We start from the raw sequence: 27,860 nt of genomic DNA on the forward strand, positions 1-27,860 counted from the left end.
CAACTCAGCTTGTGGTCACAAACCGCATTAACCTCAACACGTGTACGGTCTAAGGTGGTCGTGTTGGAACCGCCCCTGTTGACCCCACTTAATATTCTTCATAGATTTGAAAACAATATTGATTATTGAGTGTGAAATTGATTAGAGTGTGTAAAAAAGTTGACCTTTGTCGATTATTAATTGGATTCTAAACATGTATCTTTGTCATGAGTTTAATGAGAGGCGCATTTGGTTTTTAAGAATAAGAACGATTTTTGTGTTTAAACTAGTTTGTTTGACTTGTTACATATAATAATAATAATAATAATAATAATAATAATAATAATAAGGGTTCGTGAAGGAGCTTTAAAACCACTCCGGCAAGGAAGTGAGGGGCTTTAAAATGTGGACAGGTTAAGGTGTTAACGAGTGTGAGAAAGGGATATGAGTTAAGTATTAAATGTAAAAAAGGGCGTTAGGTACGTTAAATTATTTTAATCCCTTGGTTGAAATGGGGTGTTAAAGGTAAGTGAAATGGGATAAAATGGTGATGTGGAGTTATCGGACATGTACGTAGACTCCGTTATTGTCTACACAGTAATAATATTAGATAGGAAAGCACACCCAAAAATTTATTTAGACATCCCCAATATGCTTCACATTACTCAATACGGAGCATATTAGGTTCCAAATCAGACACAAAAGTACATACACAGATAGGCTAATATGCCTTATATTTAATAATGTGACCCATATCAGTGTCTAAATAGAAAAATGAGATGTCTTAATTGACGGAGCCATATATATATAAGGTATATTAGTTAGAAGTTGTCTGCAAGGTATCAAGGTGTAATAAAGGTGTTTATTTTTAGGTGGTTGAGTTTTCAGTTTCTATGGTAGATATAGGTGTCGACTTAGAACCGGGTTTAATAGGTATGTACATTAGTTGTTTTTAAATAGTTGTTTAAATAGTTGTTTTTATAAATTTAAAAGTTTTAAAACAATACTAATAATATTAAAACCATTTTTAGTAATAATCAAATGTTTCTATTAAAAATTTAAAATTGATTGTTACGTGTGCATGTGATGTACGTATGCTTTAATATGCCGATGAAGAATTTAGATTTTTTAAATTAAATATCTTTTCTATAAATAAGTACATTTCAAACATAAAATTATAGAGAAATAACGAAAATTCATCAAGTGTCATTAAATCGTTGTGGCTCATGGTAGAGCACTCACTTTATAAGTGAGATAGGGGGTTCAAATCCCACTATCACCAACTTATATGGGAGATATAAGGGATGACCCTGGCCTGCCAGGGTTCGAGTCCTGATCTCACCCGGTTTATCGGCTCCTCGCTGTCGTGCCGTTTGGCGGGCATGGGGTCGGGTTTTATCCGGTGAATCCCTCAATAGGTGGACCGCTAGGGGCACCATCTGTCCGGACTAGTGGCCGGCTCGGGCTACCTTTAGCCAATGAGGGCCGCGTACGAAGTACCTGGCTTTACTTAGTTGGCCGTTAAAAAAAACGTAAAATCGTTTATACAATTAGATGTCAATAGCGAAAAAAAAACTAAATCAAACCTAAAACATGTATGTAATCTGTTTATACTAGCTAGAAAATCTTAAAATTTTAAGTATTAAAAATGGCATTACTAATTTTACAACTTTTATTGCATATTTGCATAAGTTTAAAAATATCTTACAACTTTGCCTCTAACTTTTAGTCAAGTTTCAAATAATTGAAAATTATTTTCAACCTTACCATCATCTTTGTAAATGTATTTATTTAATTTTATTTTTAAACCAATTTTAGTTCACAATTTTCAAAGCCAGTGACTTTTTCATATGTTAATATATTTCTAAGGCATTTTGTTTTTTTGGCTTGAGTATGATATTAGTTTAGTTTTATTTAATAAAAATTTCTTTCAATGTTTTAAATTTTTATTGTTAAAATATGTAGTTTTTTGAACAAAATTAAATAAATAACTGAGTTGAGAATTTATCAAATTACAAACTGTATTCGATAACAACCGGTATTTTGGTTTAATGGCATGAGAATGATGATTAAGCCTTGGGATAATTGAGAAGTTGAGATATTAGGCTCGAAACCTGATTCGGGGCGGGGGTGAGGGTCCTTTTTGATAATATTCTGGGATGAGTCAGGTCTGGATCATTAAATCAATATGGATGGTTGATATTCCGTCTCAAGAAATCTCACCCGAGTATTATAATATGTTGGTTTTGAACGTTGTTAAAAGAAAACAAACTGTAAACGATAAACTAATAATGTTGACCAAACTAAGATTGCATTTATTTGATTATTACGTTTGATCTATAGATATTATATTATAGTTGTATACTTGTATTGACTTGTGAGTAAGCCTACAATCGTCATCTATTGATTCGATGAAATAATTAATTAATGCTGATCAAATTATTTAAGTTGACTAACTCATAGTCAGAAATTCCAATATATCTAGGCTAACTTAAACGAATTTTTTAACCTCATTATCGCATAACATTTAGTAAATCTAACATTTTAAGTTACAAATTTATTATTGCATATAGTTAGAGCAAAATTTCTAAAAAAAGAAGTAAAAAATCAATAAATAATAATCAAAGTTACATTCTGGGACAAATGAAAAGAGTCCTTATAACATTTATGCATAAGTAAATTAAAAATAAAAAAAATTTGGTTCACCGTGATTGGAACTTTGACATAGACGACGAGGAATACTCATTATTTGTCACTTTCAATTAATATAAATCGGCAAATTTGACATGTGTATTTATAAAATTAGTACTCAATTTAGTTCAAGTCAAACAATAAAAGTTTGCATTTGTAACTTGATAAATATAAGATCAATCATAATTCATAAACTACAAGTAGATGTTAACAATTTAACTATTTCATTTTTTAATTATTTTATTCATTTAAGGTTTTATAAAAACACAAATATAGAACAAATAAAAAACGAATAGTATTTATTTTTTTTAAAAAAAGCTTGTTTTTATTTTATTTTGAGGCCTCTATTTCATATTCCATACAAATAAGTTTTACTAATTTACAATTACCTCCAACAAATTATTATTCCATGGAGGATTTGCTATCTATTTGGGTTCGAACCTCTCTCATGGAGTACTCGCAAACAACACAATCGTTTCTCGTTCCTCTATTTAATCTACATACAAGACTCTTGCTAACATAGTGACTAAACTTACTTGTTTGAAAGCTCTCCTTCAAGAACTAAGAGCTGGAAAACTACGACTCTTACCTTTTGACGTGACAATCGAGGTGCAACTATCGTTAAGCTGATTATATTTTCATGCAACACAAAGTATGTGTAAGTTGATTTTTATTTTGTTAGAGAAAGGGTTGCTTAGGGAAATCTTCATGCTTAGTTATATCAAGAAATGATCATATTGTTAATGTTTTTCGCAAAGTCTTTGCCAAAGCCAAACTTTCTTCGTCTTTTCTTTATTTATTATATACAGATTATGAAGTAATGAAATCAACATCTCACATCTGTTTTTGCATTAACATAGATTGTATACATAGGTTTAATTTCTCCTTTTTTATGCATTTAAAAAATTATTAGTTTATAATTATAATTAATTTCTAGCATATTTTGTTTCTCTCTTCTAACTTTTAAAGTACGTATTTTTCAAAAACCGAGTTTTGAATAATAATCTACAAATAACTGAAGCACAAAGATACGTGTTATCAAAGCTAAATTACATTCATATTCTTTTTATTAATTGGAGTAATCTAACCTTTTCATTATTCATATAATGAAATCTTTTCTAAATTTCCAAATATACTGCTACGACGTGCTTACTTTTATCTACGTTTCAATAAAAAATTTGTTAAAAATTTAATTTGATTTTTTTGTTCCTTACCATGATGAATCAAACTTATACCATTTGAACAATTTCGGTAATGATACTAGCATTTGTTTTAATGGTTTTCGCTATTAATTTTGTTGAAAATGGAGTTGTATTCGCAATAGAGTATGACTATCCGAACTGTATCGTCCCAACAATATCGGTACCGCATCAATTTTGAACGAGCAACATCGATACCAGCATAGGTAACTATCGTAACAGTTAATGATATTTATTTGTATGATTTTCGGTCGATGTAAAACAAGTGTCGAAATTCTTTACAACATATCCCGACTTTATTTTTTGGGTTTTTTCTTTCTTATATCGAGTGACGGTACGGTAGCGAAACTTTAATGGACCGAACTGGTATTGTATAACGAATGTTGGTATCGTGTCAATGCCGTATAAATCGAACCAATACTTATTAAATTATCGCAAAAAAGTGAAAGCATTACAATAGTGAAAGATGAAATATCAAAAGTAAAAAATGGGCCTTCAAAGCTTAAAGCAAAGTGGACAACTCAATCATAGATATATCTTAATAAAATATATTAAAAATGGCTTTCAGAAAAAATATATACATTGAAAATAAAAGGACCGAAAATGATAGATAAATAAAAAGGTGTATTTTGTATTAAAGCAAAAATCAGAGTGGATATGTATGTTGGTATTATTGGTGTTAGGTATGGTGTCATGTGTAGTGGCTATTGGTGTGCCCCTTTTTTGCTTCACAAGCTAGATCAATAACAAGTGTCCTCCCATCTCATAACAAAAAATAAAAAGAAAATAATTTTTTAGATATTTTATGTTCTTATATTTTGAAATATTGAAAATATTTTGATATAAATTTTATCAAATGTTAGGGTAAAACTTTACACCAATGCGTGTATTAATATTAGAAATGTAAATGAGTCGAATGTTTCATTAGCTATTTAAAATTGGTTTTTTAAAAGTTTAAAATAAGATAAAACTTAAACAAAAACGGATTAAAAAACTTTAAAATGAATAAGCTTGAGCTTCACAACCAAGCTCAATTGGGCTTACAAGCCTAAATAAACCTACTTATTTATACAAGTAAAAGATTTTTTACTTTATATAATAAATATTATAATATATAAACTAATAAAGGCACGTAATTGTATATGTTAAGTAAAAATATAAAATTACAATTATTCAATATTTAATAAACAATAAAAAGTCGAATTCAAGCTTTTATGAATCAAATAAATTGATATTAAACTTAGCGATAGCATGCCAGAAGCTAATATATTATAATTATATCCTATAGTCATAAGGATAAAGGATAAGGTTTTTAGCTCGAGTAATTGGTGCGATTTTGGTTCTCACAAGAAACTTGGATCAACATGTTATTACTATGGTAAAGTATGATTCTAAAAAGATCTTTCACAATTGTAATTTTAATGAAAAAAACAGAGAAAATGATAATGAGTATAGTTTTACAGATAGACATCCCTTGTGTCATTCTTTGTTAGTTTGTTTCATCAGGATTATGAATATGTAGTTACACCAACACAGTTCATATTTCCACACATAATTTGGTACACTTTTACTTGCTTCCTATCTTCAATTCTTTTTATGGAAAGATGGCATGTATATCATGTGAATCATATCAAATCAAACCAACACTTTTTTCATGTGATCAAAAGAATGCACACATTGATAGATATATGCATACAAATGCACCTCATACAAATGTATGCTCCAACTGCTACGACTCGTGATACGTGCTAATGATTATGATACGTTATGTTCTGTTCTTATACACGCGTTTTAGAAAAGAACATATATGATAATCAGTTTCACTTATCTACATTTTTGGTCAAACTTATAACCCGGAAAATTGAACAATTACCTAATTACCTAGAAACTGATTAGAACCCGTGTATATGATGTGGATCTTTACAAAGATGGCGACTTGCTAATTGTTTTATATTTAGAAGATTGGTAAGTATGAAAACTATGAATAATCAACAAAAAAATTACAGTTCTACCTTAACCGGGGAGTTATGTTCTTCCCAAAGTCACCCTCTTTCATCATTGCCACAAATGCACTGTAATCTATCCGCCCGTCCTATAATCATTAAAAAAACAAAAGGTTTGTAAGAGAACTGACATTTGTTCAGGTTATATTTTACTACTAACGGGTCAAATGGGTAAATCTTTCAAACGCATGAAACCAATCTAACCTAATCCGTACAAAAACCGACAGTTTGGTTTTATGTTTTCGTAAAACACTATTTTTAGTTCGGTTTTGGTTTTGCATGTAACTAAAACAGAACCGGACTGAATTTTGGATTTTCACTTTTGATTTAGAATGCTAAGTAATTGCTAAAACAATTAATAAACCGTGTAGTCTGTACTCTGTAGGTCCAAAAATCCAAATGCAAAATAATTTTTTTTTTGAAAAAATATATAATAATTAATAAACAAAAAGGTTTAGGCCCAAATTCATTATTTAATACCATTTTTTTGGCCCAAAAATTTCAAGCCCAGATGGTAAAACCGAACCCAAACCAAAAACCAAACGGTTTTCAAAAACTCAAAAACCGGATATTCGGTTGTTGGTTCGATTTGAGGCCAAACCCAACCCATGCACACCCCTAACTAAAAGTGACCCAAAATGATTGATTTTTGTAAAATTTAAGAATAATGGGAAAAAAAATGTTAACGGACGCATCAACACAACTTGTGTTGATCCGTTTGGTAAATGATGAGATTAGAGAAGGAATGATGTACATTATCTTTATCGATGTCATTCATAACTTCATCAAGATGTATATCACCCAAACCGAATTTATCAAATGCCAGCTGGAGTTCCTCTGCAGTGATGAAACCACTACCATCTTTATCAAAGTATGAAAATGCAGCATACATATGATCTTCTTTATGGATTTTGTTTAGGTGGAGCATTGCTGCAACAAATTCTTTGTAATCTATGGTGCCACTGTTGTCAATGTCTGCCTGAAATGTTAGTGAACATGTGTGATTAAAGAAATATATTAAAATGGATGAAACTTATATCAAAAGGTTAATGGTAATGAGATGTAATTCATGTTAGTGTTCAGTAAGGCAAAATAATTCCAGATAATCTTAGGACTATTTTATATAATTTACTATAAAACGATTACAATAAAGTGGCAGGCAAACGGGCAACAAGCTGCGCCGCAACCCCCTTTTGAATAGCAAAGCCAATCCTGCTAAAAACGAAGCTTTGGGACCTAGAAGCTGAAAAGGTTCCGTGTACGACGCGCTGAACCCTACTAAAAAATTTCACAGCCTCTGGAGCCAGAAAACCAAATGTATCAAAGGCAAATGGTAGAAAGACATGTTGATTATCTAAACAAGCTTTCTCGTGTTTAACAACTTTGCCCGATTCGTCCTTCAACGCAGCCTACCCATAACAAACCCACGGTCCCTGAGCCCAACAAGAGGAGACACTCCTGTAAGATCCACACAGGCGTGTTTCCCCCCTGCCCACCCAAACACAAGAATATCAGCTGGTCATAAAGTAGACCTCCCTTCAAGAGGATCCGTGAGAAAGTTAACAGGGGCCTTCTTTTTAGCAGAAATCCCTGCCCGTTTAAGAACATCACACAGAACATCCCTAACCAGATCATGTCTGTATTTAAAGCCAGGAAATTCTTTGCAATGCACCGCATGGTCACCAAAAGAATCCAAACAGACCTTGCGACAAATTGGGCAAGGTTCATCCGTCGGGAACATAGGGATCATTAACCGGTACTTAAGGATAGCCCGATACTCCAAACCCGACATACGTTGGCCTAATCCTTCAATGGGGATGGCCGTTAGAAAATCCTGAGCCCGAGGAGCCCGAAGGCATTCAAACACCGCCTTTTGGCGAGGGGATAGATCAAACTTCACTTCTAAACTCTTGACGATTCCACTAAATAAGGCACTCGCCACAACATGTTGGGCTTTAGGGGGGGCGGTGTCCTTATTAGAGAACCCGCTAAGATCAAAATCTTAGGACTTGTTTTTACTTTTTTAAGTTGTAAAAATACATAAAAATAGGGTTGTTCAAAAAGCATCAGAGCCGAGCCAGCTTGGCTTTAAACAGGGCAAGCTAAACCCGAGCCAAGGTCAACTCGGCTTGTGGCCTATTCATTAGCTGGATCGTTGTCTCGTTTACGTTTAAATTAAAGCACAAATTTGTATATATGTATGACTTAAAAGCCAAGTGGCATTTTTTAATGAAAGTAATAAGAAAGCCATCTTTCTCGGAATCCTTCAATCTATATACCCTGAAAATTTCGGGCCCAACTGACGTCGGACGCACCGCCACTTGCCGCCGAACCGCCGTCACGCGCCGACGGAGATATCCAGATCTGCTCCTTTTTCCGGCAAGTGAAGACTCACCCCGGAACCGTTGTGATAGCCATCCTGCTCCAGTCACGGAGATACCTACCTATCCTGTCCTTGTCGTCGTCTTCGCCGTCTTCCACCTCAAGCCCCTGCCGGAATCCGTCTCCGGCCACTAGCTGCACCTGTTTCCAGTCACCTTTTTGACCCGTTGTTTCGCTGGTGTAATATTCCAACCAGTGTATTGCTATTAGACTTTTGATTTGGTGATATTTTCCTTTCTCCACCAGTGTCGGGTTTGACCAGAAATAAAGTCAACCGACCAGACCTGTCTCTCGTACCTTTATTTCTAGTTCTTGATTCCGTTCTTCAATCACCGATCTGAACCTATTCATATTATTATTATATTATTCATTTCACCTAGGGTTTCTTGTAACCTGGCTGCCGTTGAGCTGTATCTGCCTTCATCATCTTCACGGTATACCCGTTCCTTTCTCACTATTATTATTATTAGTATTATTATTATTATTATTATCATTAGAACATACGTGATCCGGATCTTTGGAGTTTATTTTCATTTTAAGATCTCTTGACTATTATTGTTATTGCTACACACTATTATTATTATTATTATTATTATTAGTTTTTGTTACTATTATTATTATTATTATTATTATTGATTTGGTGTTCTATTGCTTGTGTTTGTGTGATTAGTTGCAACCATAGAGCGTAGGAACCATGACTATTACTTGAGACCATGTCCTGAAACAAGGGGTGTAGGAAAGAGTAAAGATAGGGAGCGTATATTGCGTTTGGCTTCTTGGAATGTAGGAACATTAAATGGTAAGTTGCTAGAATTGGTAGATGTGCTTAAAAGACGTAGGGTTCAGATAGCATGCCTCCAGGAGACTAAGTGGAAAGGACATAGAGGGGCTGAGTGTAATGGGTATAAGTTGTGGTACTCGGGGTCTGATGGAGCTAGGAATGGAGTGGGGTTTCTAGTGGCTAAGGAAATACACACTAGTGTGGTGGAGGTGATAAGACATAATGACAAGATTATGGTGTTGAAATTAGTACTAGGAGAGGAAGTAGTGGCAGTAGTCTCCGCCTACGCGCCTCATGTAGGCCTAGGGGATCAGGAAACGAGAGAATTTTGGGATTTCCTAGACGCAGTGGTAGGGGGCATACCTAGGGGGGAGAGGATTTGCATAAGAGGTGATTTTAATGGACACATTGGTAAGGCTAACGATGGTTTTCAAGCCGTACATGGGGGTTTCGGTTTTGGTGATAGGAATGAGACCGGAACAGATCTTCTAGAGTTTGCGGTGGCACATGACCTAGGTATTATAAATTCTTATTTTAGGAAACAAGATTCTCATTTAATCACTTTTAGCAGTGGCGGACGCGACACGCAAATTGACTACCTTTTGATGAGGCAAGGAGACCGACGTTGGTGGAAGAACTGCAAAGTCATACCTGGGAAGGCAGTTGTGACTCAACATCGACTACTAGTGACAGATATAGCCTTCAGAAATAAGCTGACTGTTCGAGAGAAGAAAGGTACACCGAGAATTCGATGGGGAAATTTGAAGGACGAAAATTTCCTACTGTTTAAGGATAAACTCATACTGCATACGCGGGCTCGACTAAATGGGGACTCAACTCATATATGGGAAGCTATGGAGACAAAGATCATCCAAGTAGCAAAGGAGACTCTCGGGGTCACAACAGGAAAGACAAGTGGGCATAAGGAGTCTTGGTGGTGGAATGACGCAGTGCAAGACAAGATAAGGGACAAACAAGGATGTTTTAGGGAGCTAATGAGGTGCACGAATGAGGTGGAGCGAGTGGAATTGAGGGACAACTACAAAACGGCCAAGATAGAGGTGAAGAAGGCAGTGGCGGAAGCAAAGAAGGCGGCCTTTAAACGGATGTATGAAAGTCTAGAAACAAAAGAGGGGGAACATGCTATGTTTAAGATTGCCAAAGCCATGGAGCGTAGAAGGAAAGATCTAGGACCGGTGAAGTTCATAAAGGATACAGATGGGCATGTACTGGTCAAGGAGCAGGACATCAAGCTAAGATGGTAAACCTACTTCCACAATCTTTTTAACAATGGGAGAGCTTACCAAGAAAAACATGACAACACAAACTTTCAACGACAACAATCGAATAACTGCTACTGCCGACGGATCACACGAGAAGAGGTGAAGGATGCACTTAGGAGGATGGGAAGGTCTAAGGCGGTTGGCCCAGACAACATACCCATCGAGGTGTGGAAGTGTCTGGGGGAGGAAGGAGTCATGTGGTTAACTACTCTGTTCAATAGTATTCTCAAATCAGGTAAGATGCCAGACCAGTGGAGGAGCAGCGTTGTAGTTCCTATCTATAAGAACAAAGGAGACGCCCAATGTTGTGGTAACTACAGAGGAATCAAACTACTAAGTCATACTATGAAGCTATGGGAAAGAGTGATTGAGGGTAGACTTAGACGAGAAACTCAGGTTACGGTCAACCAATTTGGCTTCATGCCGGGGCGTTCCACCACAGAGGCAATACACCTTATAAGAAGATTAACGGAAAAGTATAGGGAGAAGAAGCGTGATCTACATATGATGTTTATTGACCTAGAAAAGGCCTACGACAGTGTGCCACGACAGGTGCTCTGGGAGTGCTTGGAGGGTAGAAGAGTGCCCAGGAAATACATAGAGATAATTATGGATATGTATACCAGGAGTGAAACAAGTGTCCGTGCGCCAGTGGGGGATACTGATTTCTTTCCTGTAGAGGTAGGTCTTCACCAGGGGTCAGCGTTGAGCCCGTTTCTTTTTGCAGTAGTCTTGGATGAGTTGTCAAAGTCGATTCAGGGGACTCTCCCGTGGTGCATGATGTTCGCAGACGATATTGTGTTACTTGCTGAGAAAAAACAAGATCTAAACATGAGGCTTGAGGAGTGGCGAACAGCCTTAGAGACAAAAGGTTTAAAGATTAGCCGATCTAAGACGGAGTACCTCCACTGTGATTTTGGTGGGATAAACGACAATGAAGACGCACAGATCACAATTGAAGGGCAGGTGGTCCCGCAGGTAACGAAGTTCAAGTATTTAGGATCTTTTGTACAGAGCGATGGGGAATTAGACAGTGATGTGACCCACCGAGTTCAGGTAGGATGGTGTAGATGGAAAGCAGCCACAGGTATATTGTGCGACAAGAGTTTCCCGACTAAACTAAAGGGAAAATTCTATAGGGTGGCAGTTAGACCTGCAATGCTATATGGAACAGATTGTTGGGCCATCAAGAAGGCACAAGTGCGGAAGATGGAGGTAGCAGAAATGAGAATGCTACGTTGGATGTGTGGGCACACAAGGCTAGACCGAATAAGAAACGTTGTGTTTCGCGAGAGATTAGGGGTGGCGAACATAGCAGACAAGATAAGAGAGTGGAGATTGAGATGGTTTGGACATGTAAAGAGAAGACAGACGACGAATCCTGTTAGATCCGTAGAAAACATTACTATAGAGGGGAGGAGGGGTAGAGGACGACCGAAATTGACTTGGGATGAGAGGATTAGGCAGGATTTGATAGACCTAAACCTCTCCGAGGACATGGTTGAGGTTAGGAATTCGTGGAGAAGTAGAATTAAAGTTAAGGATTTTTAGAGAGAATTGAATACCTTAAGGCTTAGACTTAACTTATTTAGGTCACATACCATAATGGTATTTCCCTTACATATATTATTATTATTTTTATAATTATTATTAGCTTTTATATAGCTGTTAAACTGTGATCTTATTATTAATATTATTATAATTAGTAGTAGTTTTTATATAACTGTTAAACTTTGATTTCCTTTATTTTGCTTCATACACATGTACCTAGAGCCAAGGGTCTCTCTGGAAGCCACCTCTTTATTCCTTTGGATAGAGGTACGGTGTGCCTACATCCCACCCTCCCCAGACCCTACTTATAGCTTTGCTGTCGGTGGGATTTTACTGGGCATGATTGATTGATTGATTGAATAAGAAACATGTTAAAACTTCTCGTTCAAAAGCGAATCCCAAATTTAAATATTATTTATGACCCAAATTTTAATTATATAAATTATGAATTATTTAAGTTATAGATTATGCATTATGTGTACATGTTACAAATATTATTTTTAGTTTATATATTAATGTGTAAAATATTCAAAATTTTGTAAAACTTTAATTTTTTTAAAAATAAACGAATCACCAGAGGAGCCACGAACTTGGTTTAGCTTAACATTTCATCTCATTAAGATAGACAAGCCCACCCAGGCTCGAATTTGCTTGACTTGCTTACAGCCCCACATAAAATAATCACACAAGACCTTTTATTTTTAACAAAAAGACTTGGTGGTAAGCTGGAAATAAAGGGATCTCGGATAATTTACCGCTTCCATTAGGCGAGCAATTTCTGTATCGTTTAAATTGGCTCCAACTTTCTCTAAGCCTTTCTTTAATTCTTGTAATGTGATCTGGCCACTGCCATCAGAATCTATCAGTTTGAACATTTATTTGAGTCCAGCAATTTCTTCTTCAGATAGACTCTCAGCAATAACCTATGATTTATAGTTAAACACTATGATTTATGGTTATAATAATAAACAATATGATTTATGATAAACACTTTATCTAAAGATAATAAACACTATGATTTATGGTTAAAAAGGGATTAACAGAAAACAGTTGGAAAAAAAACTTACTCTGATAGCTATCTTCTTGATTTTGTTCATGGCAGAAAATTGCTTGAGACGGGAAAGAACAGCAGAATCAAGAGGCTTATCTGGAGCCACACCATCAGCTTGAACCCAAGGGTGACCTATAACAGAATATGATGGCAGCAAACTAAAATTCAAAAATATATTAAACAAAGATAATCATCAAAAGAACATAAAAAAAAAAATACATGCATATGAATCTTAGTTATATATTAATCTTGGAGTTTCATATTTGTAATTTTTGTTACTCTAATTGCATATGTATGTATCTTATTCTCCATGTGTGACGGAATGTATTTATTACTTGCGATAATTGTCAACAAAATAATTATAATTATAACTAGCATTATGAGTTCATCTATTAGTATGGTAACACATGCATCCCATTATAACAATAAAGATTATCATAACCGTAATCAATATGATGAAATCACTATTCAGTATGCTAACCATCAGTGGTGTAGCTTTAAAGGGGGCGAGGGTGTCCCCGATCACCGCTGTTTTTTCGCTTCGTAGGGTAAATTTACGTGATTTCGTCCGCATTATTTATATATATTGAGCCCGGTCACCCTTCAGTGACTTCAACCCTCCCCCCCCCCTCCTCTGACTTAGCCCAAGTTTCGCCACTGCTAACCATGAATAAAGAGTTTACTCAAGCAGTTTTAATTTCTAAACGCCTAACATCTTCGTTAATCAATACGCACTAACACGCATGATTACACTAGCCTGTGAAATTTTTTGATATGCCCGTGTGAAAAACTTAACACAACTGACGATGTATTCAAAAGTGTCAGCATTGTTATTACGGAAATACTCTTATCAAAGTGTGTACTGCCTTTTCATACTAGAGGCTTTCAGGACTTGATAATTGTTCATGAAGGAATTGACTCAGGGAAATAGGGTTTATCCAAAATTAGCATTAGCATTAATTATTATTATAAAATAGGAACGTATACTCACGAAGAACTTCAGGTGCTGTGAGCCGTCTTTTAGGATCTCTTACAAGCATTTTTTTAACCAGATCTTTTGCACTTTCAGATATGTCTGGCCATGGTTCTGATGAAAAGTCAAGATCACCTTTCAAAACCTGGTCAAATATACCTGACTCCGTTTCTGATTCAGATCACAGCAACAGAACGATAAATGCAAGTATGCAACCTTATAATAATATCACCACAAAAGTGATAAACAAAAAACACAGCAGACAAAGATAACATTCTCTGTTTCTCACCATCCCAGAATGTCGGGACCCCACATAACAAAATGTAGATGATTACACCCGCACTCCAAATATCACATTCTTGACTGTAGAATTTCCTCAAGACCTCTGGGGCCACATAATAAGGGCTCCCGACCATATCAGTGAACATCTCACCTGTTAAAGCACTCAAAATATTACTAATATACATATATAGAAACTAGGGGTGTGCATTAAAAAAAAAGATCCATAACTGAAATAGCAGACGTAACCGAACCAAAATAACCAAACCCAAGCCAAGAGTGTCAATGGGAGCTACTGAGCTAGGGCTGTAAATGAACCAAATGTCCAAATGTTCAGTGAACCGTTCTGCGGGAAGTTCGTGTACTAGCTTCCATTTAATAAACAAACGAACATGAACAAGGGATTCCATTCGATTAATTAAATGAGCAAACAAGAACAGAGGTCGTGTTCGTGAACATTCAGCGATGTGCTCGTTTATGTTCGTTCGTGAACATTCAGTCATGTTTGTTTGTTTGCGTTTGGTCATTAAATGTTTTTTATATTTTATATATATTTTTTTTAATTTTAGTTTTATCATGTCAAGTATAAACAGATAATTACATCAAGTACCAAACTTTATACTTATTTTGGGTGATTATGTCTAATGTTTTAAGTTTAAAAATGCAACTTTTTTACTTTTGAAATTGATATATGTTCATTTGTGATCGTTTATGATATTAACAAACAATCATCTTGTTAAGAGTGGGTTACGATTGGGTACGTTGTTTGTTAGGAGTTATCTTTTCAAGGGCAGTTATAAAAGTCACCTATGGTCCAATATGTTCTCTCATTCAACATGTTTCTTCAATCTCTATAATCATCAAATCAAATGAAACACTGACAATATAAAAATACCTGGCTTAAAGAACATCGAAAGCCCGAAATCAATAGTTTTAAGCGCAGCTTCTTCCTGCTCACTAACAAACAGAAAATTCTCAGGCTTCAAATCTTTATGCATAACCCCTAAAGAGTGACACGCTTCAACAACCCCTATTATTATCCTAGTAAGCTCCGCAGCTTTCTTCTCCGTGTAATGCCCCCGTTGTATAATCCTATCAAACAACTCCCCACCCGCACACATCTCCATAATAACATGAACAGCAACAGCATCTTCATAAGCACCCACAATCGATATCACATTCGGATGCCCCGCTAAATGATGTATTATCTGTATCTCCCTCCTAACATCCTCCACATCATCCTTTGTCGCTAGCTTCCGTTTAACTATCGTTTTACACGCAAACTCCTTTCCGGTCTCCTTCTCTATACACAAATACGTCGTCCCGAATTGACCTTGCCCTAGTTTCTTCCCCACATTATAAATCTCCTTCAAATTCCCGGTTTTCCGTTGTAATACAGAGTTTTGAACTCCTATACTCTTCACATGTTTGAAATTACTCGTAGGCTTCGGTTTCTCCTCCGGTAACTTAACTGTTTCATCCGGTTTAACTACTTCCTGTACCGACATTTTAACAGTCTCGGGCGGAGTACTCTGCACGCTTTGTGCGCTTTGCGCCAATTCCTTTGACTTTACACTATCATCTGGTTTATTATTATTATTAGTATTGGTTTTGTTGGGAGGTGGGAGAGTGTTTCGGGCGGGCGGGTTTTCCAGACGGCGGAGGTGACGGATTGTAGGAAGCCAGGGCGTCCTACACTGGGACCCACAAAAGTGTTTCCCATTAATCAGAATTTACACCAAATACGAAACCCTAACCGTAACCTTAAGACTCGCGGATTTAAACGTGCGGATCGCATTTGATGAAATCGATAATGCGTGATGCAGCTTCAGGTGTGTGAATTGTGATCCGATCGTACACCGAAAACAGGATATTATAAGGTTGAAGGTGAAATTGTCATGAACATGAACAAATAGGATTTAGTTACAGGAAGAAATGCGAAATGTTAAATTGAGATGAAATTGATGAAAGTTGGAGGGTAATTAACTGATTATTATGTGATAATTTGCAGGTTACTGCTAATTAGAAACCCTAATTCTTGACGAAATTTGGGGGAAATGTGAAATTGGATTAACGGAAAATGGAGGGAACGAGACGGAGCTTAACGAGTTACTGACTTAACTCAACGAATTGAATTATTATTTTGAGTTATTATTAAAGGAGGGAAAATCCCAAAAATAATACTCCACTAAATAAAATAAAACATAAAGTATGATTAATGTTTTAACTTTTAACCTCTCCGTTTTGACCCACGCTGTGGTCCTTTATACAATTATTAAGTCATTACGTTAATCGATGGGTTTTGAAATTACGGATGACAGACGTGGAAGAGAGAGGGATGAGAAGTTGTATACGTGATTTGGTCGCACACCGTTTGTGTAGAAGAAAGGTCGTTCATGTGAGTTGGGGATGGGAGAGAAAGGTCGTGTTCATGAAAATAAGTTGATGTTGCAGGCCAGAAGTCGGGCATACCTAATGTGAAGGAGAACGTTGATGGTGCTTTTAAGGAGACTTTTTACGTTATAGTTTTACAAATGATCGATTATTGTAAGATTGTGTTTCTTGATAAAATATGTAGACGGGTTTTAGGGCATGACATGTGTACATGGTTGCCTTTTTTCCTGAGTATAACTTTAAGAAAGAAAGGAAAGGAAAGGGATGGAAAGAATAAAAGAGGTGTTCCGAGTTTTTTTTGTGGAAGGAAATAACAAAAAGGGTGTTCTAGAGATTCATTTAAGGAAAGAAATGAGAATGTTTGAAGAGTAAAATGGAAGGAAAGTGAAAGGGAAAGGGAAAGGAAAAGAAAAGAATAGAATGGAAAGGAAAAACTTTTCTTTCCTTTCATTTCCATTCTTTCCGTAAATGAACTAGGGAACACAGCATAAACTGGGAAAAGATATTTGCATAATTTTAACCATACACGACTTTGGCATCAATACAAGTTGAACACACTTATGTGACTCCATGGCTTGGGGTGTGTCGTGTTGATGCTTAAAGAGTGTTTGGGTTGGCCGGTCAGGTAATAAAAACTTACTATAATAGTGAACCATATAGAAAGTTAGATGCACTATGTCCTCTTTTCCTTCTAGACATTAACTTCTCATTTACTTTTACAGTTACAATTACTAACGAATCAATCTTAGTCCTTAACTAATTGCGCATGACAGTCCAAAACTCTTGCTATGAATTTTCACCAAATGAAAAACTCAACTTTTTTTTAATCTTCTCTTTGTTTGTGTAAAGCTTTATTGTGTTCATGCGTTGTACACATTTTAACAATGATAATCTAAAAGGTTCTCGAACTGAACATTTACTTAAGAGAAGTACATAAGTGGTGTATGGAAAATCTAAGAATTCATAAAAGGTGTTTAGCGTGTTCGAAGGATAATGCATGGATCATACCCATTACAGCATTACTTATTACCCATCTAGTTTGCGATGTGGTCAAAAATTACTTGTCAGATACCAATTACCCGAAACATGATAGTAAACTCACCTCAAAAGCCTAACTGAGATACCAAACACTCAAACACGACAGCTAACGAGTATCAAAATGCATCCACCCTTTGAAAATTTTTGCAAAAAATTTCACATATTGCCTGAAGACCATAAACGGAATCCTTAATCTTTCCAGGTAAACTCGCAAACACGACAGCTAATGAGTATCAAAAAGGATACCATCAACGCATCAACATACGGATATTAATTTTTGATGGGGATACTGATTGTTATGATCAGGGATGTGGGTCATAGAATACCAAACCCCGTCAAAAACACCACCCATTGTCATCTATACACAAATACTATCAAACATGACCATTGTCCCGAGGGTGTCAACATAGCATAAATTAAATGGCCATGCTGGAACGTAACAACTTTGATCCCGAAACATAAAGCTAGAGAAAAATCGTACTAGAATTTGTAGTTCTTTATTGCAAGCAATATACATGAGCAGTTAGCAAAATTACATCTATATCCACACAACATATGTGAATGCTAATTTGAAAGAAATAAAAATTAAAAATCTGTTCAAATGTATGACATCAGCAGAGAATTGGATATATGAAGAGTTATGACATCATTTTTTCAAACTAGTACTAGAAAGACACCTCCATTGCCCGATTTGAGGTCTCTTGTCAAGAAGCATAAGCAAGCCTGCGCTCCCCGCCAATGCAATAAAAATGTGCCTGAAAATATTCCCAAATAAAAAGAATAAATCATAACCAGATGATTAGTTGTTTAAATAATTGCTTGACAATTTAATATATTAAAGAACCTAATATACAAAAAGACCAAGAAGCACATTCTTATGAAAAAAGGTGATGCGTATTTTGTAATGTAAGTAGCAGTCCTCGTTAAGCCACCATACCGAAAGATTATTTGTTACATGCGGTGGTGTTAAACTACTTAACCAAAACCAGCTAATAATTGCTTATATCCAAATTTAAAAAAGATTAACAATACTCACTTGTTTCGTTGTGTTTTCCCTCTCAAGAAACCGAAGGTTGCGATCCACTGCCAAAGAGCAAAAGATAACAAATATAATTTTCATGTTTTACCAATACAACAATACAAACTAATTCATCAATATCAAATCTTATATGCAAAACTAATGTTATATGCATATGTGATCATATTGAAATATAACAATAATAAGTTTACCTTGAGCATTGAAAAGAAAGACGAACCCACGCCATTATACGGTTTGTTAACATAAACTTTGTGTGGCGGGGGCATTTCTTTCCACAACTGTTGAGCTATTTCCTTCAATAATACCAACTGGGCCTTATCAGTCCTCATAGAAATAAGTGTTTGCCTCATCGATTCCCGATCTGCCTCGAGTGCATGAAGTCTTGCATATAACTTCTTAACTTCCAGACTTTCAATTTCAGTATGCGAAGATGATTCTTTATCACTACCCATAAAAGAATTGTATTCATCATAACTACCAATATTACCCTTTTGATCATTGTTCACATTATGTATAGAGTCAATAGTATAAATCCTATCACTCGTTTCATCCCCAAATTCAGATGCGGGCTCTACTTCTTTTACATGTGTAGAAAACGAGTCGACACTATCACTCGAGTATTTCTTCATTGGTGAATAACCAACTATAACCTTCTCAAGAACCGGTTGGCTTTGACTTCCTTCCAATTCATTGATTCTTTCTTCTATATCTTTTAAAGAATGTGGTGTTTCACCAAATGCATACTTTTCTATATCAATCGTTGCATTATCATTATCCCGATTTTCATTCATATTGTTGACTTTCAAACGAGGGTAATCATACGATGCAAAATCAAACTGACTTTCTAAATTCGTAACAACGTTACCGTCTGCTTCCAATTCCGTAAGCCCGAAACTAATCATTCTATGTTTATACGCCTGCACTTCACAACTCAAAGACTGAATCGACTGCTCCCGCCTATACAACAGCTCCTCCAACGCCATCAACTCCTGTTGATCATGCGCCATTTCTCTTCCGAAAACCGCTTAAACTGCCGCGCTTCCATCTGAATCTCCGCCTTTTCACGCTGCAACTTCAAAATCATCGACATAGCCTCATTCGCCGAAGACGACGAAGCGTATCGTTCCTCTTCCAAATCAGAAATCAGGTCCTGAATCGTGTGTTGTTGGTTGTTAACCATTTCACGCAACGCGTTACATTCGTTTTCAATATCCACACGCGCTACAGACGGGATTACAAGACCTGGTATGATAAACTTATCACCATCGTGATCAAATTCGTCTACTTTTCGTTTCACGGACCGTAACCATGCCCCGGAATAATATCCGGTTCCAGATTCACAATAACCACAACGACAATCACAGTGTTTGACCGTACTCGAGCTTTCCGACTCCATATCAACACCAAAAGTGCATCAAATCCAATCAAATAACAACAATAACAATAACAAAAGCAGCTTCTAGACTAAACAAAACACCAATAGAACCTACAAATTACGATTATGAATCAATATGAACGTATTAATCGACAAATAACAAATTGTTTGACGAAATTGAGATTAGGTGAATGAAATATACCGTACGGAACAAGGAATCGTTGAGCTGGTGATGAAGATTGAAATCAATATGAAGAATTGATGTGAAAAATTGGCAGGAAAATAGGTTTTGTGGAGGGAAAAGAGGAAGATTTGGGGGTTTAGATCGAAAACAATTTCAAACCCTAGATTTATCTTTTATGCTTGTTTATTTGTCTCTGCATATTTGGCATGATTATGTGTGTGTGTTTTGAATATTATTCAATATATATTTGTGTATACTATATTATATTGTATTATAATATTATATTATAATAATATATTGATAATGGTTTCTCGATATTCGTGCCGCGATTACATTTTGATTTATTTTGCGGCTTTGATTTTTTGGATTTTCTCCTTTGGTTGCTATATCAAACGTCGAATGAACTTGATACCGTCTGAATACCTAACTTGTTGTGAACGAGGGTTGTTACGCAAAGTTTTATTCATTTAAACAAGTATATGTTTCTTGGTCCTATAATAGTTGTTTATGTTTGTAATTTGTTTAATCATGCACTTCCAATATAATACGTTATTTTTACGATAATTATAAAATTAGTTTTATGTAAGTAAAAACTGTATAAGTGTAGACAAAAAAATATACCTTGCAATATAGCATTTTAAAATATGATTAGTGACTTGATTGATGTTTCTGTTAAAGAAATGCTTATTTTTTGTTTACTGAAAAATTAAAAGGTTGAAAATCGTATTTTCATCATGAAAAATAATATACTAAGCAAATTTGTATTTCAAAATAAAATACGGTTACTCAAATATGATTTTTTTCTGATAATTGCTATAAATAAAGCAATGAATAAGTAGATGTAAACATAAAAATAAAATTCTTATTCTAAACAAAAGGAAAATAATAGATATATCGAGTTGGGTTTTGCGTGTTTCTTGAAAATTAGACCATTTCAATCATCGGCCGTCTAATAAAACGTGTGAATATCCTAAGTGATATTATTTATTGTTTAGTAATTACTAATTAGTATTAGTATAATAGTAGTGGTCAAAGTAAGCCAATAAAAGTCAATTTATAGCCCCTTAATAAGCATCTTATGATATGAAACTTGGGTCAAAATCAGTAAAGTAAGCCCATCATATGATATGAAACAAATTCAAGGTCGAAAATAAGTTTTAAATTAAGTTGTAAGATTCGAGGAGTTTTCGTTTGAACAAAAAAATAATAATAAAAAAGATGTGAGTTATATAAGAGCTCAATTTCAAGTTTGGATGAGAGATTATGAGTCAACTAAGCTAGATTGTATTTGAAAAGGGGGCATCGTTTTTTAAGCTTTTGATTTTAATTATTAAGATATAGAGCCGTTTGTGAAGTTTGGTAACTAAAACCCATAAACACAAACAATGTTTTAGATCATAAGATCGATCCATCTAATTCTCAATTTCTCATATAACTTGAAAAATTGCAATATCATGATATAATCTGTAAGCTTGGATATATATGCTAATTTAAACTTCAAAACCTAGCTAGACTTGTTTACAAAACCTTATCATGTTGAAAAAAACTAATTAGTATATAAATTAGTATCATGTAGCCCATGTAATATGCTCGACTTGATATCCAAGTTACCGATTTACCGTGAGCTTGATAGACCGAACCAAATCAAATTACGGGCAAACAATTTGATCGTGTTTCCAAAACTGCATCAATATTATTATGACTTATGAACTCGAGAGTGAGTTGATGTTGGTTTGATTCAACTCGCTCATTAAAATTCTTATAAGCTCGTAAGCTTGAACTTAGTTTACGCTTTTTTAACAATCTTTTATGGTGCAAGTAAATTAATCATAAAAAATGTGTAAACTTTGAAACCTGAATAAATCGACTCAGAAAAACTAACATGAAGAACATCCCTACTCCTAGATAATAGTTATAAAAGCTTAGATTAAAACTTAGAAAAAAAGACGATAATAGTTATAAAAGCTTAGTTTAAAACTTAGAAAAAAAGACATAAAATAATTAAACGCGCCAGGTAGGGATCGAACATAAGACTTTCTGCTTAGGAAACAGACGATCTATCCACTGAGCTACAGGCGCTTTGTTTGACTTTCCATTAATCTAAGTATGTATTTAGACGCTCATATGTTTAAATATTTTCTGATGAATCAGTGAATTCACTGAAGGAAGATGGTAGAACTTTACATTACAGGGTTCAACTAGGGGTGTAACTCATTAAAAACTCAATTTTAGTATAGCATAAGTGAGCTCAAACTTTAAAATAAATTTTCTTTATGTATTATGTTTATTATGTTGGTCACTTAATTGTAACTATCGCTTGTACGCTTATCTTTGCGCTCATCTATAACATTAATCAGTAATGTTTGCAAGAGCTTATTTAAAATAGCAACAACGCGTAAGAAGGTGCGATGATTACTTAGAAAAAGCGAACAATCTGAAAATGTATGTTGAACCCACAGGGTGTCGATAGTTAAGAGAAGGAGTAGTATTTACTCTAGCAAACTATCATGCAATCACCGCATTGAGGTTTATGCAATTTGATTATACAAAGAATGCTACTGCAATTGATGAACAAAGAAATGTCAAATGATCAACTTTAGCCTTAAGTGTTATTTATTCTTTTAGGAAGTTTGAAAAGGTGGTTAGGGAATGTAAAGGGTGTGATGGGGGAGTTTATTCTTGAGTGGAATAACTTTGTACCAAGGAAGGTTGGGATACTTGCTTGGAGGGCGGAGATGGAAAGACTACCGGTTTTATGTGCATTGGCAAGACGGAATACAACAGTTGAGGCGGTTTGGTGCCTGGTGTGCGAAGATGAGGTGAAAACAGTGGAACATCTTATTGTGGTGTGCTAGAAAACGGTGGAACATCTTATTGTGGCGTGCTAGTTTGCTCAAGCAGTGTGGCATGGTACCGCAAGTTGGTGTAAAATACCATCTTTTTTTGCTTTCTCTGCCTAGGACATTTTGGAGCTTCATAAATACTATCAACTTTCCACTCGAAAAGCGAAAGTATTTAATGTGGTTTGCCTTAATTAATGTGGTGCATTTGAAAGACAAGGAACGTGAGGGTGCTCAAAAGGAGTCCATTCATGTTAGTCAAGCTTCGGGTGAAATAAAAGCCTTGAATTGTTTTGGATATGTAGCAGGTCAAAAAACCCGAGTCTTACTTGAGGTGGAGAGTATTTGACTTCTCATGGAGTGTATGGGTAAAGAAATATATTGTTGGCGTTGTTGTTTTGTTGGTGGACTGATAGCTTACTATCCCGCTTAATAGATTTATTTGATTGGTCGTTTAAAAAAAAAAAAAACCTTTTTGTGCTAAATTTGAAAATTAAAATACACGCGCCAGATAGGGGTCGAACCTACGACCTTCTGCTTAGGAAACAGACGCTCTATCCACTGAGCTACAGGCGCTTCTTATTAATACATTACTTCTCAAATCCTATCAATTGCAATAACTAATTCATTTCGTTCAAATCTCCCGCCAAATATTCACCCTCCTCTTAAAACCCTAACAATAATTCCAAAATCATTGATTCCAATTACCAGAACACCATGGAAACTTCCATCACGCAGTTCCGCGACGGCATTGCTCGGTTCTGCCACCACCTCGAATCGAGCTCAGCCGCGCTGCTTCAGTCCGTTAATCGTCGCCCGATCCCCTTCGGTAATAATAATAATAATAATAATACAAATCGCTTTTGTTAATAATAATAATAATGATGATGATGATGATAATTAAGAACTGTTACTTTACTTTAGATCTAGGTTTTATTTTTATTGTAATGATAATAATTAGTTTTGTAGATTCTGCTTCATTATCGTTCGTGCAATGCCTGAACCGCCGTGTATCGACCGCCACCAGTGATCTCAACCTCCTTGAGTCGATGACTTTCGACACGGTGTCGTTTGAGGAGTTGCTAGGTCACTGCAACGAGATTTATAAGAAGAATCAGAATGATATTATTGAGCTTGAGGATCGGCTTTCCGTGTTTGGATATGTTGCAGGTAGTACGCGTCTCTCTTTTATTTAATTCAATGAAACGAGCTTGATTCGAACTGTTACGAAATCGATGTTGAGTTAGTTTTTAAATTTTGAATTTAATTTGAACCCTACTTGATTTCGCTCGACTTTTGAGGTTATTATGCTTGCAAATTGAAATAATCAAATTGATGACACGAGTTTGATTTGAATCGGAAGAAAGACTGATAAAAATTTGAGTTTAATTGTTACAAAATTTATGTCGAACTAGGGAACATTTTTTACTGAATACCAGTACCGGTACAACACTTGTTTTTTCATATTTTCAGTATTGGTACCATTCGGTTTTGGTATTTTCAATGTACTGTTACCGGTTGGAAGTGAACTGAAAAAATGGGTACGGTATTTGGTATATGGTCTTACTCGCTTTCAGTACCAATAATTGTGGTACGGTATTTGTTTGGTTCTGACATGGTACAAATCTCATCCTGATTTTTTCAAGTTTGAGTACATTTTGAGCCCTAAATACTTGAATAAATAAGCTGGCAGGATATAAAGAACTAAAATAATCAAATTAATGACACGAGTTTGATTCGAATTGGATGAAAAACTCTTAGAATTTGAGTTCAATTTCTACAAAATTGATGTTGAATTCGCTCAGTTTTTTCATGTTATTAAGCTAGTACTACTTCTGTAGGGTTGGAGATTGATGAACCTGAAGAAGACATGAATGATTCACAACCAAATATTAGTTTGAATTTGAAGAACATGGTGGAAGATGACTCTTTGTATCCTTAATTACAGTTTAGTTCATGAATTATGAAATTTGATAAAAAAATTGTTTTTAATCAGGAATTGTTGAAATTGATAATTACACAAACATGTCAGTTAGTTGCGATTCTGTTCTTTACATTTCTTAAGTATATTTAGAGTTGATGATACATTGAGCTTGCAGAAACTTGGCATTTCTGATGCTTCTCTTGCCACTATTGAATCTGAAGGTTAGTTGATGCAAAGAAGTCTTTTCTTATGTTGCTTATTTTATAAATGAACGAACATGAACACATTTATTTCTTTGTTTATGTTCGGTTAGTTTACGCTTCTATAAGTTTGTTTATGTATTCATTTAATTTGCCCATTAAAATTTAGGCTAGTTTTATTTGTTTTTTACGCCCAACCGATTGATATTCACATTTACTTTTAATTGGTGTTTGCTCAGTTATGTTCGTTTATATTCGTTCATCTATGTTTAGTTATATATTTATTTATGCTCATGATCTGTTCATTTATACTATTAATGAACATGAACACGAACAAAAAAACTCTGTACGTTTGACTACTCGTGTTTGATCGTTTGTTCAGTCAAAGCTAATTGAATGAACATGCCCTATTCGTGTTCTGTTTGGTTCTCGTTTACAAGCTTACTCACTTATTTTCTTGTTTCTCATCTCAAAACTGCAGGTTACAATAAGATTGAATTGGACCCGCTATATGAACCACCCTTGGATTTCTCAAAAACAGAAGGTAAACAACTATATGATCCCCACCCCCACCCTATTTCTAACATTATCGATGACTTTTTGTCTCTATCATGTGAACAGATGACAAACAGAACGAGACGGAAGATGTGAAACTAATAATAATAGTACCGAAAGATGCTTATGAAAGTCTTCCTTCATATATGAAATCATTAGCATCATGGGAGGTAAATATTTCTTTTTATTATATTATGATATGCAAAACTCGACACTTGGTTTAAGTTTACCAATTCCAATTTTACTCTTTTACAGGATTTGCTTACTGTAGCGGAGAAGATGAACAAGCATCTTAAACAGAAAACCAAGAATCACAATTTCCTTACACAAGATGAAGTTTCGTCACTCGATTTAGGTAATAACTAATAAGCATTACACATACTTTTTAAATAATTTTGGTCAATTTTGTTTTTTGTTTTCCAAAATATTTGCTAAGTTAGATTGTGCTGCTGGTGAATGTAGGCCCTAAAACACGATCATACCTGTTGTTACTCGTGAAGATGAACCGTTTAGTTGTGGAGACTGTTGATGGGTTGATTTCATATAAACTACTGTAGGCAATGTATAAGTTCCTCAATATACCATGATTGTGAAATTAGAAGTTTGTATGATTTATCAACATATTACTATAGTATAAGTATTATGAAAGTGTGCTTTAGTATTCTTTAATGATATTTCAGTTTACTGCACTACTATGGAACACTATGTTAAAGGTTTGTAAAAAGTATTATTCTTTTTTTAGTTGAGAGTTGACATAACATTATAAAGTTTGAAAGAGGCATTGTATGAAAATTAGGACTGTTCTAAGTTGCGTGGTTCACCGCTTCATTATAACGTTTAAAAGACCTTCGCCTTTGTTTATTCCATAATGAATCTTTAGTGACATATCCATGAATATTATTACTAGTCTTCCCAAAGTTACAAAGCAACTATACAATATTTGTAGCAGTTAACATATTAACAACATATGCACACTTATTCCATTAACACACCCGTTTTCAGCTACCAGTGTTGCTCAACTTTTTGTTGACACGTTCAAAATTCATGGATGCCCCTTGACAATCGTATCAGATTGTGACCCAGTATTCCAAACCAATTTCTAAAAGGATTTATGCGGGGGTAAGGAGTTGCTGTCACATTATGTTACCATCCACCAACGGAAGAACATAGGCTTTTTATAAATGTTTGGAGACCTATCTTAGATGCATGGTTATGGATACTGCTCACCAATGACACAAATGGCTTACTCTAGTTGACGGTAGCAACAATCGATGACCTTTCGTGATTGGGAAGATAGTATTCAAAATTTTTTGGCCACAAATACCCCGACGATTTCCACTCGTTAAGACATAGAGTCCACTAAGCATATCTTGAGTTGGTGCAATTAGCAAAACCAAGAAAACCGAATCGAACCCAAATATCGAAACCAAACAGTTTAGAAATATCAAAAAACCAAGAATTTGGTTTTAGCTCAAAACCGCATCGCTTACATCTCCAATACAAAAATATTAAATAAAAATAAAATCGCGCCAGGTAGGAGTCGAACCTACAACCTTCTGCTTAGGAAACAGACGCTCTATCCACTGAGCTACAGGCGCAAAATGTTTGTTTATTACGCCTATAAATCTAAAACCTCTTTTTTTGTTATTTTTGTTAATCCGATACTAGGCTACAACTTAGGTTCTTTTAAAAAGATTATAACATATTATTTTTTTCTGGTTTATCAAAAAACATTTTAAGTTATAGCCTAAACAGTTGTTTGTTTCCTAAGATAGAAGAGATAGAGCGACTTCCAATATAATGCATTTTACATGAAAAGAACCGTTAAGTGTTCAAAGGTTATAGAACATTCAAGCGTTAAGCCTCGGAGTGTTTGGTTTGCATATAATGATTTTGTAAGAATTGGAACTCATCAAAGGATAATGGAATGGCATCTTTGACATAATTCTGTTTGACCATTAAAAGTGTGAAAAGCATTTGAAATGTAATATAGTGTCAAATGACATAACTACTTTCTATTGTAATATTGTAAGTGCTTGTTAGTTTTGTAATTATATAGTTAAATCTTGTAAAAATTTCAAAATGTCATTTAATAATTTTTAATGAAAAAAAGTTCTACAAAGTTATGTGTAAATTTAT

General features: G+C 35.0%; 1 protein-coding gene, 2 non-coding genes and 2 pseudogenes across 5 annotated transcripts; 1 reads left to right on the plus strand and 4 right to left on the minus strand.

The window, feature by feature from the left end:
- Positions 1 to 5,773: 5,773 nt before the first annotated feature.
- Positions 5,774 to 16,017, minus strand: LOC143622772 (calcium-dependent protein kinase 20-like; annotated as a pseudogene). Its single transcript, XR_013151773.1, has 7 exons — positions 15,068 to 16,017; positions 14,183 to 14,326; positions 13,912 to 14,064; positions 12,937 to 13,052; positions 12,625 to 12,792; positions 6,627 to 6,851; positions 5,774 to 5,961 (listed from the first exon to the last, which is right to left on the minus strand). The product of XR_013151773.1 is annotated as a calcium-dependent protein kinase 20-like (transcript).
- Positions 16,018 to 18,024: 2,007 nt separating this feature from the next.
- On the minus strand, positions 18,025 to 20,434 carry LOC143622773 (myosin-binding protein 7-like; annotated as a pseudogene). The gene is made up of 4 exons (XR_013151774.1): positions 20,221 to 20,434; positions 18,835 to 20,129; positions 18,641 to 18,687; positions 18,025 to 18,359 (listed from the first exon to the last, which is right to left on the minus strand). The product of XR_013151774.1 is annotated as a myosin-binding protein 7-like (transcript).
- A 3,111-nt stretch (positions 20,435 to 23,545) lies between these two features.
- TRNAR-CCU (transfer RNA arginine (anticodon CCU)) lies at positions 23,546 to 23,618 on the minus strand. The gene has a single exon. It is a non-coding gene; the product is annotated as a tRNA-Arg (tRNA).
- A 24-nt stretch (positions 23,619 to 23,642) lies between these two features.
- LOC143622774 (uncharacterized) lies at positions 23,643 to 26,301 on the plus strand. The gene is made up of 8 exons (XM_077093830.1): positions 23,643 to 23,871; positions 24,012 to 24,212; positions 24,884 to 24,974; positions 25,117 to 25,187; positions 25,648 to 25,710; positions 25,788 to 25,891; positions 25,977 to 26,076; positions 26,184 to 26,301. Exons 1-8 carry the CDS (start codon positions 23,760 to 23,762, stop codon positions 26,276 to 26,278), a joined length of 837 nt encoding a protein of 278 aa, XP_076949945.1. The 5' UTR covers positions 23,643 to 23,759; the 3' UTR covers positions 26,279 to 26,301.
- A 945-nt stretch (positions 26,302 to 27,246) lies between these two features.
- On the minus strand, positions 27,247 to 27,319 carry TRNAR-CCU (transfer RNA arginine (anticodon CCU)). The gene has a single exon. It is a non-coding gene; the product is annotated as a tRNA-Arg (tRNA).
- Positions 27,320 to 27,860: the final 541 nt, after the last annotated feature.

This window comes from Bidens hawaiensis, unplaced genomic scaffold (genome assembly GCF_021521415.1).
Source record: "Bidens hawaiensis isolate Kalapana, Puna unplaced genomic scaffold, B.hawaiensis_p1.1 tig00003244_1, whole genome shotgun sequence".
Taxonomy (NCBI): Eukaryota; Viridiplantae; Streptophyta; class Magnoliopsida; order Asterales; family Asteraceae; genus Bidens; species Bidens hawaiensis.

What these genes read in the sequence shown, in the direction of transcription:
- LOC143622774 (XM_077093830.1), top strand. Translation starts at nt 23,760, where the DNA reads ATGGAAACTTCCATCACGCAGTTCCGCGACGGCATTGCTCGGTTCTGC. An exon ending in TCGTCGCCCGATCCCCTTCG is followed by an intron (nt 23,872 to 24,011) that starts GTAATAATAATA and finishes TTAGTTTTGTAG; the next exon opens with ATTCTGCTTCATTATCGTTC. An exon ending in AATCATTAGCATCATGGGAG is followed by an intron (nt 25,892 to 25,976) that starts GTAAATATTTCT and finishes ACTCTTTTACAG; the next exon opens with GATTTGCTTACTGTAGCGGA.